General features: G+C 37.9%; 1 protein-coding gene across 5 annotated transcripts; it reads right to left on the bottom strand.

Moving 5' to 3' along the window:
• Window positions 1–2,900: 2,900 nt before the first annotated feature.
• LOC131168350 (GDP-mannose 4,6 dehydratase 1-like) lies at window positions 2,901–14,196 on the bottom strand. Of its 5 annotated transcripts, XM_058127714.1 has the most exons (4): window positions 12,879–14,196; window positions 6,688–7,007; window positions 5,692–5,897; window positions 2,901–3,243 (listed from the first exon to the last, which is right to left on the bottom strand). In XM_058127714.1, exon 1 carries the CDS (start codon window positions 14,106–14,108, stop codon window positions 12,987–12,989), a length of 1,122 nt encoding a protein of 373 aa, XP_057983697.1. In that variant the 5' UTR covers window positions 14,109–14,196; the 3' UTR covers window positions 2,901–3,243; window positions 5,692–5,897; window positions 6,688–7,007; window positions 12,879–12,986. The 5 variants fall into 5 exon arrangements, with proteins under 5 accessions (XP_057983697.1, XP_057983694.1, XP_057983696.1 ...); XM_058127711.1 differs by lacking the exon at window positions 2,901–3,243 and having other exon boundaries at window positions 5,544–5,897; XM_058127713.1 differs by lacking the exon at window positions 2,901–3,243 and having other exon boundaries at window positions 5,544–5,897; window positions 6,731–7,007.
• Window positions 14,197–14,582: the final 386 nt, after the last annotated feature.

Here is a 14,582-nt window from a genome sequence, read left to right as displayed (position 1 = left end):
TCTACAATAGCCACTGATCATATGGTAAATTCTGTCCATTCTCTCACTACTATAACAACTTCCATTAATACATCTGTGAAATTGCCTACTGGTGCTCTTATTCTAGTCACACACATTGGGATTATTCGCATAACACTTAACTTGTTGTTCACTAATGTTCTTGTTGTTCCTTATTTTGCCTACAACCTAATCTCAGCCAACAAACTTCTAAAATCCATTTCCTGCTGCATTATTTTTCAAGGCAAATTTTGCTTTATACGGGACCTATAGACATGGAGGATGATTAGATTGGGTGAAGAGAGGGCAGGTCTCTATCATCTCCTCAATAAGCATTCGGCTATGCCAGTCTCCAATACAACTTTCAATAAGAGTAGCCTACTCACTGTATCTACTTCATTGTTTGTCAATGCTTCTAATTTTGATGTATGGCATTATAGATTAGGACATCCATCCAAGCCTAGACTAGATTTGCTGCATAAATCTGTCCCTGAAATAAAGAATCAAATTCTAGTCATTGTAATATATGTCCTCTTGCTAAACAGCAGAGGTTGTCATTCCCAAACAGCAATAATAAATGTTCAATAGCTTTTCAACTTGTGCATTGTGATACCTGGGGACCTTTCTCTACTAAATTAATTGATGGTGCAAGGTATTTTCCGACCATTGTAGATGATCATACCCGATGCACTTGGCTATACCGAATGCAGTCTAAGGCACAAGCCAGTTATTACTTGCAATCTTTTGTCTCTTTTGTTGAAACTCAGTTTCATATTACTACACAAGCCATATGTACTGATAATGGTGCAGAATTCCACATGCCTAATTTTTTTATTTCCAAAGGCATTGCTCATAAAAAATCTTGTGTTCATAAACCACAACAGAATGGTGTCGTTGAATGAAAGCATCAACACATCCTTGCCGTGGCTAGATCTCTTCGATTTCATTCCAACTTACCTCTTCATTTTTGGGGTGAGTGTGTTTTAATTGCGGTTTACCTCATTAATATGTTACCTACTCCAATTCTCAATGGCAAATCTCCTTTTGAGATGTTGTTCTATAAAATTCCTAGTTACTCTCATCTTAGAGTTTTCGGTTGCCTTTGTTTTGCATCTACTATTTCACATGGTAGAACCAAATTCGACCCTAGAGCAAAGTCCTGCATATTTGTAGGTTATCCTCATTCTGTAAAGGGCTATAAACTATATGATCGACACACTCAAAAGATATTCATAGATCGAGATGTGTTCCATAAGCATGTTTTTCCCTTTTAGAAATTTTCACATAATCATTCCTCTAGTATTCCTCATCCCATTCTACCAAGTTGTGTGAATTTTCCACCCTCTTCAACTCCCATTATTAGTTCAAATCCATCCACCTCTGACCTATCTTCCCACAGTCCAAATATTACACCAGATCCGATTGAAGCTTCTGTTGATTCTCCAAGTGACTCCAATACTTCCATTCCCTCTGTTCCTTTGAGAAGGACTTCAAGACAAATTCAATCTCCTTCTTACCTCTAGGATTATCACTGTTCTCTGCCTTCTCTGACAAATCAGTCCAACTTTACCACTGTTGCAAGTCCAGGTTGTCCTCATGACATTTCTCCCTACACATCCACTTCCAATCTTTCTCTTGCCCATCAAGCTTTTGTGTCCTCGATACCAACCTCGTTGAACCTAAATCTTATAAGGAGGCAGCTCTTCATCCTGGATGGAGAAAAGCTATGGTTGTTGAAATCAAGGCCTTAGAAGACAATCACACATGGATCTTGACTAAATTGCCTCCTGGGAAAGTTGTCATTGATAATAAATGGGTTTACAAGATTAAGTTCAAATCTGATGGCACTGTTGAGAGGCCCAAAGCTCAGCTTGTGGCCAAAGGTTTCACATAGTAAGCAGGCTTGGATTATACCGAGACTTTTAGTCCTGTTGCTAAGCTGGTTAGTGTCCGATGCATCTTATCCATTGATGTTATCAAAGGTTGGCACCTCCATCAATTAGATGTCAATAATGTCTTCCTTCATGGAGACCTTCATAAGGAAGTTCATATGTGCGTGCCTCCCGGATTTGCTAGCAAGGGGAAGAATATTGTATGTAAGCTAAACAAGTCACTTTATGGGCTCAAGCAAGCATCACAACAATGGTACTCAAAATTATCCACTTCTTTGACAAAATTAGGTTACAAACAGTCACTTGCAGACTATTCCCTCTTCACAGAGGATAATGGTGAGTCATACACTGCTATCATAGTATATGTAGATGATGTGATTTTGGCAGGGAATGATTTACAGGAGTTTAAGGATCTAACACACTTCCTACATGAGAAGTTTAAAATTAAAGATCTAGGATAATTGAAGTACTTCTTGGGGATAGAGGTAGCAAGGTCTAAAAGAGGCATTTCCATCTGTCAAAGGAAATATGCCTTAGACATCCTTAACGATTCAGGTTATATAGGCTCTAAGGCAGTCAAATTTCCTATGGAGCAAAACCTAAAATTGACTACAAAAGAAGGGGATTACTTGAAGATCCCACTACCTATAGAAGATTAATTGGGAGAATGTTGTACCTAACTATTACAAGGCCAGATCTATCCTATGCAATTCAGGTTCTAAGTCAATTCATGGACAAGCCAAGGGTACCTCACTTGATTGCAGCATATCGGGTGCTGAGGTATATCAAGGTTACTCCTGGTCAAGGATTGTTCTTCTCAACTTCTTCAGACATGCATTTGAAGGCTTTTTGTGACTCAGATTGGGCAAGTTGCATAAAGACTAGGAGATTAGTCACGGGTTACTGTGTTTTCCTAGGAAATTCTTTAGTTTCATGGAAATCCAAGAAACAGAAGACAATCTCTAGATCATCTGCAAATCAAAATATAGATCCATGGTCGCTATTGTCTGTGAAATAACTTGGCTGATTTCACTATTGAAGGATTTAAAGATTGAGTATACAAGGTCGACCTTTATTTTTTGTGACAATCAAGCAGCACTACATATAGCTGCTAATCTGATATTCCATGAGAGAACAAAATATATAGAGATAGACAGCCATATAGTTCGGGAGAAATTACAAGCTGGTGTTATCAAAACACTGCAAGTCACTTCACAAAATCAGCTAGCAGACATCTTCACAAAACCTCTAAAATTTCCTTCCTTTGCTTCATTGCTTTCCAAGAGAGGTGTAATTGATGTTCATACTCAATCACATCCATCTTGAGGTGGAGTGTTAAACAGTCAGCTGCCACCTGTAAATATAGTTAGAGAATTAGTTAGTCTTCAAAGAATATTATTGTAATTTAACTATATTTGGTTTGTTATTTTATCTGTTCAATTTGTTAGTTCTTGTGTAGTACAGCTTAAGCTATATATATACTTATTGATGTAATAATTTTAATAATTAATGAGATTTAGAATTTTCACTCTCTACGTCTAGTTGTTTCCTCACAAAGTTATTTTGATTCATGAAATAGAATAAGATGAGAATCATATAGTTGTTATACATAAATAAAATAATTTTTTTAAAAATAACTATACAAACATTCATTTTATTCCAATATAAAATAACATAAGAATAGACATTTAACTCTTAGTTTGCACGGCATTAACTTTCACATATTTATTAGCCTTAAAATAGAAATTACCTTATTTTGTAAATTATGTTCTTGTACACGCAAAATATTTCATTTTTACCTTATTTCATTTCACGAATCAAATAAAACATTACTTTTCAAACTAGCTTCTAAATAAATTTCATGCACACCTAAAATTATATAGCATTTTTAATGAATTCCTATGCATGAATATTTGTCCTACACATTAAAATTTTAAGATTTTTTAAAAAGATTTAAAGGTGTGAATTTAATTAAAATTGTCTATACTTTTATATTAACGCTTGTTAAAACTCATAATATTTCAATTGAAATTAAGAATTGGTACTTACAAAATTTTGTCAAACTAAACTATTTCGTCCTTAATGGCACGTCCATGTGAGATCAAAAGCCACTTCGTTTTACTATTTTCGACTAGGTCTTAAGCCCCACCAAGGCTCGTGAAAACCAAAGTTGAAATTGTACCATGCGCAGATCTTGTAACTCTTACGAATATCAATCAATTGCATGCCCCCAGGGCATGGGTGCGGAGGAAAGACACGCGCACTCCAGTGGGGGGGATCGTGTGTTCGATCCCCAGTTGACACGCTCAGTTCTGGCGGCCTAGCTTTGCCAAGGATCGTTCCTGACACGTGTCCTAGGATTGGTTTTGACGAATGGCTAACCTGCGCGTGGATACCGTAAATGCATCCGATAAACCTAGCTGGCGAATCAGGGGTGAAGGCCGCCGACCCGTGAGTTTGGTGTTGCATTGGGGGGTCTGAAGAATGGCACGTCGATGACTGGAGTTCTCACGACAATCCAAAAAAAAAACAGAGAAATAGGATCTGGGATTTCTTGCCTTTCTCCCCCATGTAACTTAACAAGGTTATTATAGTAGTTGGCATCTTTCAAGATTGATGGTTTCGTGGCCACTGAGCTAATTTTTGGACCCATGTTTTGCAGGGAAAGCATTGGATATGAACCAGAGCTCATCCCTTGTGAGATGGGGTTAACATATCCATTTGCCAATCCTGGTGAAAAAGCCACACCAGGACCAGAGCTGGGCAAGGGGTCCAGCTAATTTGCCTGCTTTGATCTGGATATGGGAGTTGCTTCTGTACTGGTAGGTACTTGTAGCTGGGGAAGCATCTTTGGTGGTGGCAGAGAGGAAACCATTTTGGGTTTTAGGCTTGGCAATGCTATATCTGGCTTTGATTGAGGCATGGATGTTGTCCCCGTATAGGCAGGTGCTTCTTCGGGAACCATCGCAGTTGAAGAGGGCTTTGGTCTGGACAATGGTTCTGGTCTGGACAAACAGGATGATGGATTTAGGGGCTTTGATGCAGGCACCGTGGCTGCTTCAGTGTTGGCAGGTGTTTCACAACCGTCCATCAATTTCTCGATCACTTCTGGGTTGCTGAGGATTTTAATAAGCAAGTTGGTGATCACTTCAGGGCTGCTCATTGCTTTTCATGATTGCAGTAAAGGTAGAAGCAGTAATATCAACCTCTGAACGAGGTAATTTCTCAAGTGCAGCTTTTTCATTGGCTAGTGGATTTAAGGCAGGAATGTTGGATTGTGAAGCAATGGGAGTTGAAGATGCCAACGAGCTTTGGGTTAATATTGGGGTGGCAAAATCATGGAAGTGCTGACTGGTGCCGCAAAATAAGGTTGTAGATGTTTTGGGTCATCTTCTCCAATGAAACTGAAGGGCTATATACCAAGAAAATTGTACAAAGTTCAACCCAAGAGCAAAAGAGCCCCAAAGAGATTTTGGGGTTAAGATAAATGTATTACCTGGAAGGAATCGACAAAAGTCGGGGATAAATAGCTTCAAACACTGTCAATTCCCTCAGTCTCTGATCTCTGGCCTCCTTGATTTCTTCACCAGCTGCCACTTGCCAATTTTGACTAAAAAAAAACTATTTTACAGGGAAGGGAAAAACAAGCAATCAAATTTAAAAACCTAACTAAAATTTATACCATAATTATGAGGAAATAGTTGAAACAGAACAATCAGAAAGGAGGCATAAAATCTTTCCCAGCAAATAAGCAACAATTATTCCACAATGCCTAAGTAATTAAATAAGTAAAATAACATACTTTGGGAGGGCATTTCCATTTCATTGGAGGAATGAAAGAAAATATCCCCTTCAACTGGTTTGCATGATGAGACACTTCAAAGCCAGGGAGAAGGTCATCAGAGTCCATGGAGTTTCAATGCAATATCTTGATGACTTTTCTTGAAGATGATCTTGAGCGTCTAGGCCAACTTGTGATGGACAATCATCTGACAGAAACAGCCTTACCTGTTCAAAGCCAGGGCATAGTCTGTTACACCTGGTACTTAATTCATTTCTTGATAACCATATATTAACCACATCAGTTAAAACTCCAGGGAGGAGAACTACCCAATAAAAAAAACAAGGATGATAAACACAAGTTAAAAGCAAAATACAGGGGTATAATATGGCTGATAAGACATGCCATATGTCATGCCACACTGCCACTATCTAGATAGAGATGCCAAAGAAATTCTAAAAGGGAAAATAATCAAAATATGCATATTGCAGGCTTCCACTTAGAGAAGGTCCAAATTCACAATCCCTTGAGGCTTGCAAGCGCCATTGTGTTTTAATACCCAATCGTTAATCTTGATTTACAAAAGGTAAAATCACGAGGCCATGTAAGTTAAAACTGGTTATGCCCCGTCAAAAAAACCATACCACCATCAAATCACTAAAGAAACTAACAATCACTCCATAACAGGAACACTCTAGAAGAATGCAAGGCATAACCTGAACATGTTCAGCAAACTTCAGCACTAGTATCTTATTGGTAAAGAAAAAAAAAATCACCAAAAAGAAGATACAGTATGGATGCATCTAATGTTTTTTAATTATCCTGTATACGACTCTGGAAATACACAATCAAAATTTGTATCACAAATCAAAAACACAGCCAGTGACAACTGAAACTTGTAATGGCTACAACAGCACTATGACAAAAAAAAAAAAAGGTTTTCCAATAATACATGAAAGGGACCACGCTGGCTGCTTATCATTCCCAGTCATCACCACTTTGCTAGCAGGTACCCACCTCAATTCAGCATGCAATAGTTGTTAGGTATTCCGTAGCCCACCTGTGTTGAAGCTCCAGTCTAGATGTTCTTGTATTCTCATGACTCTTTATTTTGGAAAATGGATGCAGTCCATGCATTGCAGGTTGAGATTGGGGAGTTGAAAGGAAGCCTGACTGAGGTGATTAGTAACTGCAATGCATTGTGCAATAGAATTTTCATAGAAGGGCCTGAACCTCTTCGATCATCTATAGAGCCATTTGCAGCAGCTACTGGTAATGTAGAAACCAATAATGGCTCATCATCCTTGCAGATAATTTCAAATTGAAGCCAACTTCTCCTGGAAAAAAAAAAGTCAAACTAGTTTCGTTTGATATACTTTTGTCTTTTGTTTCTTTTCATGAATATGATTTGGAATGCAACCAAATATCATGGTGCTAATTTGGTATGCTGGAATGAAATGGAATTGAATTTATTAATTGATTCATTATGTTTCTTACTCAAATTTTCATTCTATTTTTTATATTTCTATTCCATCTGCAAATCAAATATTTTCTGTATAATTTGTTTTAATCTGATGAGATGACATGGTTACTGTACTCATGGTTTGACCCTTCCTGACCATGTGATGAGCTCATGGAAGTAATGTAAAATCTTTGGCCAAGTGGATAACTTGGAAGTTCTCAAGAAAAATAAAAGAAATTATGGAAGGATTGATTTTTCATCTTTAGATATTGAGAAAAATACTCAGCCAATGAATAATTTATATACGTGTGTGCATATATATATATATATATATATCATTGATTATTGGAATGACATCCTGAGCATGTTAACAAGTAATCCAGGAATTACAACAAATTAAACTAAGTCACACTGGGGGTAATCAGGAGTTCTCTTATTGCAAATTCCATCAAGTGAGTGGGATTTATAGATGACCCCAACAGAGACAAATTTGCTAATTAATTATGATTCAACTGTAATAAGAGTTCAGTTGATAAGAGTTTTAAAATACAATATGAAAAAAAAAAAAAGAATCCATAAATTCACTGAGAAATGGGAATACCTCTGAATTCTATTTCATTTGCACTACAATAAGTAGAAGGACAAAAAAAAAAAACTGAGTCAAAACATTGCATTACCATACCCAGTTGCAGCCCAAGTTCCAAGCAAGGTCTTTTCTTGAGCAGTTCACCTTCCCAATATCTCTATTATAGAAATAAAGGACTTCTATAAAGAGTAATGAAACAGAGTATGGCAGCAGCAGATAAAGACTTGAGCAAGAGAAAGAAAACTTTTCTATTATTTTCCTCAACTACATTACAAACTGAAGCCTCTGTATACATAGCCAGAGGAAGAAGACGAAAAGAAAAAACAGAAGTAAAGAGAAACAGAAAACAGAAAAAACAGAAAAAGAACAACTAACAAAACTAAACTAACTGTTGCATTGTGCTGTAATAGTCTCCCTCAAGATGATGTGTAGATATTATGCACATTCATCTTGGATAAAAGTACTGCAAAAGCTTGATAACCTAAAGGCTTGGTCATTAAATCTGCAATCTGATGAGCAGAAAATACATATAAAGTGGTAATAAGACCCTCTTGTAATTTCTCACGAACCAAATGACAATTGATTTCAATATGTTTAGTACGCTCATGATAGACTGAATTGGCTGCTATGTGAAGGGCTGCTTGGTTATCACAAAATAAGAGAGCTGGTTGAGGATGGGAGTGATGCAAGTCAGCAAGTATAGCTTTGATCCAAATAATCTCACAGACTGTGAATGCCATTGATCTATATTCAGCTTCTGCCGAAGAACGGGAGATGGTTTCTTGCTTTTTAGACTTCCATGATACAAGAGAATCCCCAATGAAAACACAATATCCGCTGATAAATCTGTGAGTATCCAAACAGCTAGCCCAATCTGAATCTGAAAAAGCTTTGATATGAACCTTTGATGAAGATGGAAAAAATAATCCTTGGCCAGGAGCAGATTTGAGATATCGCAAGATTCACATAGTAGCTTGTAAATGGGGGAATGCGAGGGGTATCTAAAAATTGACTAAGATGATGCACAGCAAAGGTAATGTCAGGTATGGTGTGAGTCAAGTACAATAACCTACCAATAAGTCTTCTGTAAGCTGAAACATCATCTACCAAGTCACCAATATCTTTAGATAATTTTGTATGAGGATCCATAGGAAATAAAACTGATTTAGCAGCAAGCAATCCAGAATCTGAAATAAGCTCCAAACAATATTTTCTTTGAGATAAAGATATGCCCTTGTTTGATCGAGCTATCTCCATACCAAAAAAAAATTTCTCAAGCCCCAAATCCTTCAACTTAAACTCAGCACTTAGTGATCTTTTAACATGTTCAAGAGCAGCTAAATCACTGATAGCTAGGAGTATATCATCGACATACAGCAACAAGGCAACAAAAGAATTTCCTTCTTTCTTAGTGAACAATGAATAATCAGCCTTTAATTGTGAAAATCCCATTGTAAACAACACAGAAGTAAATTTGGAATTCCACTGCCTTGAAGCTTGCTTCAAGCCATATAAAGATTTTTGCAATTTACACTCTTTTGTCCCCTTTGCTAAAACCTAGAGGTGGCTTCATAAAAACTTCCTCATCTAATTCTCCATACAGAAATGCATTATTAACATCGAGATGAAAGATATGCCAATTATGTATCGCAGCAAGTGATAAGATACACCTGACAGTAACCATCTTTGCAACAGGTGAGAAAGTCTCAAAAAAATTTAAGCCTTCCAATTGTGTATGATCTTTAGCAACAAGTCGTGCCTTGTGTCTCTCTATTGAACCATCAGAATTGTATTTTGTTTTATAAACCCACTCACACCCTATAGGAGTTTTATTAGGTGGTAGTGTGATGAGAACCCAGGTGTCATTCATTTCTAATGCAGATAATTCTGCAGACATAGCATCTCTCCAATGAGCATTCTGGACAGCTTGGTGATAAAATAAAGGTTCAAAATCAGAAGAAATAGCAATTGAAAATGCTCTATGTGATTCAAATAATCTAGAGTAAGAAAGAACTTCAGAAATACTATGTTTAGTACCTGAAATAGTAGCAGGATCCCTGGGAGATGATTGAGAATTAGAAGTAGCTAAGTTGCAATGATAGGATTGCAAATAACCAGGCATTTTGTGTTGTCGAGTTTATTTTCGCAAAGGTGGAAATTGATTTGCATCATGTAAAGGTACATCTGTATTAGAAGAAACAAGAGGAACAGGAGGAGGAATTGCTGATGACAATGGTTCAGGAAGGATTATATGCTCATTATAATCTGAAACTGGCTTAGGAAGAACTAGAATAGAACTTTTTGAAGTGGTATTTGACTGAGATGAATTGTCATGTCTAGAAGTCCTATTGAAATCAGAGGAAAAAGGAAATATAGATTCATGAAATATGACATCTCGAGAAACAAAAAATGTTTTCTATTCCAATTCATAAAGTTTGTAGCCTTTTATACCAGATGGATATCCTATAAACATACAATGTCTTGCTCTTGAAGAAAATTTTGATTTGGATTAGGTAAGGGTTGATGCATAACACAAACATCCAAAAACTTTTAAATATTTATATGCTGGAACTAAATTATACAAAACTTCATGTGGAGATTTGTTATTCAAAATTAAATATGGAAGTCTATTAATAAGATATGTTGCAGTAAGGATGCACTCTCCCCAGAAAATCAAAGGTATGTTTGATTGAAATTTTAACGATCTTGCTACATTTAAAAGATGTTGGTGCTTTCTCTCAAATATAGAATTTTGTTGAGGTGTTTCTACACATGATACTTGATGCAAGATTCCTTTTGAATTAAAAAAAATTTATCATGTTGAACTCTACCATTAACAGATCTTACACATTTAATTTTTGTCTCAAACTGTGTTTCAACCAGATTGTAAAAAGCAATAAAATATTTTGAACTTCAGATTCTTTTTCATTAAGTAGGTCCAAGTAAATCTAGAATGGTTATCCACTAAGGTAAGAAAATATCTAGAGTCATTATGAGTTGGAACAGAAAATGGTCCCCATATATCAGCATGAACAAGATTGAAAGAAAAACTTTTATCATATGAATGAATCTCAAAAGGAAGTCTTTTCTGTTTAGCCAAAGGATAAACTGTACAATGATCATCAGGTTTGTCTGAAAAACTAATATCTGATACATTTTTTGAAAGAAAATTCAATCGGGACATAGAAGAATGTCCTAATCTACTATGCCAAATTTTCGAGTTTATGAAATAGTTCACAATATTGGATGTTGGTGAAAACTCAACAAAATGAGCAGCCGAGTGTTGCAAGATGTATAACCCAGCAGATTTTTTAGCAATCCTAATCATCCTCCAGGGGGTAAATTCCTAAATGAAATAAACATCAAGTAAGAAAATAAAAATACATTTATGAGATGAAGTAAGCTTACTAACCGAAAGCAAATTATATGAGAAAGATGGTACACAAAGTACATCTTTGAGAGTTAAGCTTTCAGACAATTTAACTGTGTCAAGATGAGTAACTGGGACAATGTTTCCATTTGGAAGCATAACAGTAGTGGAATGAACAATATAATTTGTAGCACCAGTGTCTACAATCCAATGATGCTGAGATGTTGATGAAGACGCTGAACAACTCGAAGAAAAACTTGAATGTATCATACCTTGGGTATTCTGTGGAGGAGTGGTAGAAACAACATTGGCTGTTTGATGACTGATAGTTTTATCAGGTTGTGAGTGGATTAGAGCTAATAATTTCTGACACCTCTTAAGAGAAAGGCAAGTTATTATAAGATTCAAAGGTTGTATCAAGAGGATGACTTGTAACTTGATTAGCATGAAGACTTTCCCTTTTGTCGAGAATTACTGAATTTAAAACCTAGAGGATAGCCATGTATTTTATAGCATTTATCAACTGTGTGATTATTCAATCCACAATGAGTGCAAAACAATTTGACTCTCCTTTGCTGCTAAATTCCAGAAGTAAATTTGTGGCCTGAAAAATTTGATTCTGGTGTTTTACTCATAAGAGCAATTGTGTCAATTACCCCAAGTTTGCAGATTTCTCAATGTTTCTCTTCTTGGAACATTCAAGAAAAAACTTTGTTTATTTCTAGTAGAGGTTCCATCATCAGAATCTGCCCTCTAATATGAAAAAAACCTTCATTTAATCCCATCAAGAATTGAATGACATGCTGTTTATCTTGATATTTCAAGAATTCCCGAATGGCATCATAAGTGCATGTTCTTAGTACACCACAAGAACAAGTGGGAATTTGATTATAATTAGCCAATTCATCCCATAAAGACTTAAATTTTGTATAATAATCTCTTACTGACATATTTTCTTGAACTAACATTGATAAATCTTTCTAAAGTTGAAAAATTCTTGGTCCATTTCCTTGTGTGAACCTATTCTTGAGATCTTGCCACATATCCTTGCCAGTGTGGGACCAAATGATGCTGGTCCCAATTTCTCCTGACAATGAGTTGAAGATCCAAAAAGATACCATATTATTGCATCTTTCCCACAGAGCATTTGAAGCATCTGTTAAAACTAGACGAACGATTGTTCCATTCACAAACGAATCTTATTCTTTGCCTTCAAAGCCATCATCATAGATCTACTCCATGTATGGTAATTTTCCCCAGTAAGGACATTTGAAACCAACATTGTACCTAGTGAATCACCACTCTGTAAGTGGTATGGATTGTTTTCTTCATTCGTATTATTCATTAAAATAGAGGAAGTAGACATGGCAGTGATCCTACACAGCTTTAAAGCTCTGATACCATGAAACAGAGCATGGCAGCAGCAGATAAAGACTTGAGCAAGAGAAAGAAAACTTTTCTATTATTTTCCTCAACTACATTACAGACTGAAGCCTCTGTATATATAGCCAGAGGAAGAAGATGAAAGGAAAAAAGTAAAGAGAACAAACAGAAAAAACAGAAAAAGAACAACTAACAAAACTAAACTAAACTAACTGCTGCATTGTGCTGTAATAAGTAATAAAAACTCAACAGCAATATTTTCCCCTTGGCTTCATAAATTCATCAGCAGAGAATTGAATGAATGGATTAAAAGAAACTCAAACGCCCCGTAATTTAATTTAATAAAAAAAACTTTAAAAAACGAAGAAGAAGAAGAAGAAGAAGAAGAACACAACAGTAAGATTCACCTTCTGAATCAAAACATTCAACCTGATCCCATCTTCATCATTGAAGAAGGTTGGTACGATCCGAACCAAATTATCAGATACGAGAAACAAATCGCTCAAATCACTCACTCATGGTTGTTGCTGAGCGTCCATGAACCCAGCATCAACCAAAACCTTCTCCCTCTTCGCCAGTTCAATATCTTCATCCACCATCATCTTCACTAGCTTTTCAAATCCCACCTTGGGTTTCCAGCCAAGAACCCTTCTCGTCTTGCTCGAATCCCCCTTGAGATTATCCACCTCCGCCGGCCTGAAATACCGCTTGTCGATTGCCACATGATCCTTCCAATTCAATCCGACGTACCCAAACGCCGCCTCCAAGAACTCCTGCACCGTGTGCGACTCCTCCGTCGCCACCACGTAGTCGTCCGGCGTCTCCTGCTGCAGCATCAACCACATTGCCTCCACATAATCTCCCGCGAAACCCCAGTCCCGCGACGCCTGTAAGTTCCCCAAGTACAGCTTGCTCTGCAACCCGATCTTGATCCGACCCACGGCCCGAGTGATCTTCCGCGTCACGAAGTTCTCCCCGCGCCGGGGCGATTCGTGGTTGAAGAGGATTCCGTTGCAGGCGAAGATCCCGTACGCTTCGCGGTAATTGACGGTGTACCAGTGGGCAGCGCATTTAGCGGCGGCGTAGGGGGAGCGGGGGTGGAAGGGGGAGGATTCGGACTGGGGAGGGGGAGTAGACCCGAACATTTCGGATGACCCTGCCTGGTAGTAGCGGATGTGGGAGCGGCCGGTGGCGGCGATGTGGGAGCGGACGGCCTCCAGGAGGCGGAGGGCGCCGGTGGCGACGACGTCGGCGGTGTAGTCGGGGATCTCGAAGGAGACGGCGACGTGGGACTGGGCGGCGAGGTTGTAGATCTCGTCAGGGTGGAGACTGTCGAGCCAGCGGCGGAGGGAGGAGGCGTCGGTGAGGTCAGCGTAATGGAGCTTCATGCGGGCTTTGTGGGCGTTGTGGGGGTCGATGTAGATGTGATTGATCCGCTGGGTGTTGAAATTGGAGGACCGCCGGATTAGGCCGTGAACGGCGTACCCCTTGTTCAGCAGGAACTCCGTCAAGTAGGATCCGTCCTGTCCCGTGATGCCGGTGATCAAGGCCACCCTGCGCTCGGGCGGTACTGGGGCATCCCCGTCACCGGCCGGAGTTCCGGATCCGGATCTAGGAGTGTCGTTTGACGCCGCCATTGGAAGGAGACACAGGGTGGAAGAGAAAGGGGGAATGGGAATGCGTGTGATTGGTACTGGGCGATGAATTTGTGAAAAAAATTAGAGGTAGCTTTAAAGCCCTTTTCGTTTTTAATTTTTGACTTTAAAACAAAAATTGAAAAAGCTTGGTGTAAGTACGTGAGAAATTAAATAATATTAATTTCTTAGACACAGTTACTAATAGTAAAAGCATGTCAGAAAACGTGTAGATACAGAGAAGAGTACCATCTCATCAGATTAAAACGCAGAAAATATTTGATTTGCACATTGAATGGAAATAGAAAAATAGAATGAAAATTTGAGTAAGAAACATAATGAAATCAATGAATAAATTCAATTCCATTTCATTCCAGCATGCCAAAATAGCACCATGATATTTGGTTACATTCCCAAACATGTTCATGAAAAGAAACAAAAAGCAAAAGTAAATCAAACAAAACTAGTTTGATTTGT

The sequence above is a fragment of the Malania oleifera genome, chromosome 11, assembly GCF_029873635.1.
Source record: "Malania oleifera isolate guangnan ecotype guangnan chromosome 11, ASM2987363v1, whole genome shotgun sequence".
Lineage (NCBI taxonomy): Eukaryota > Viridiplantae > Streptophyta > Magnoliopsida > Santalales > Ximeniaceae > Malania > Malania oleifera.
Note: the sequence above shows the minus strand (reverse complement) of the source record. Positions and strands in the feature narration are given on the sequence as shown.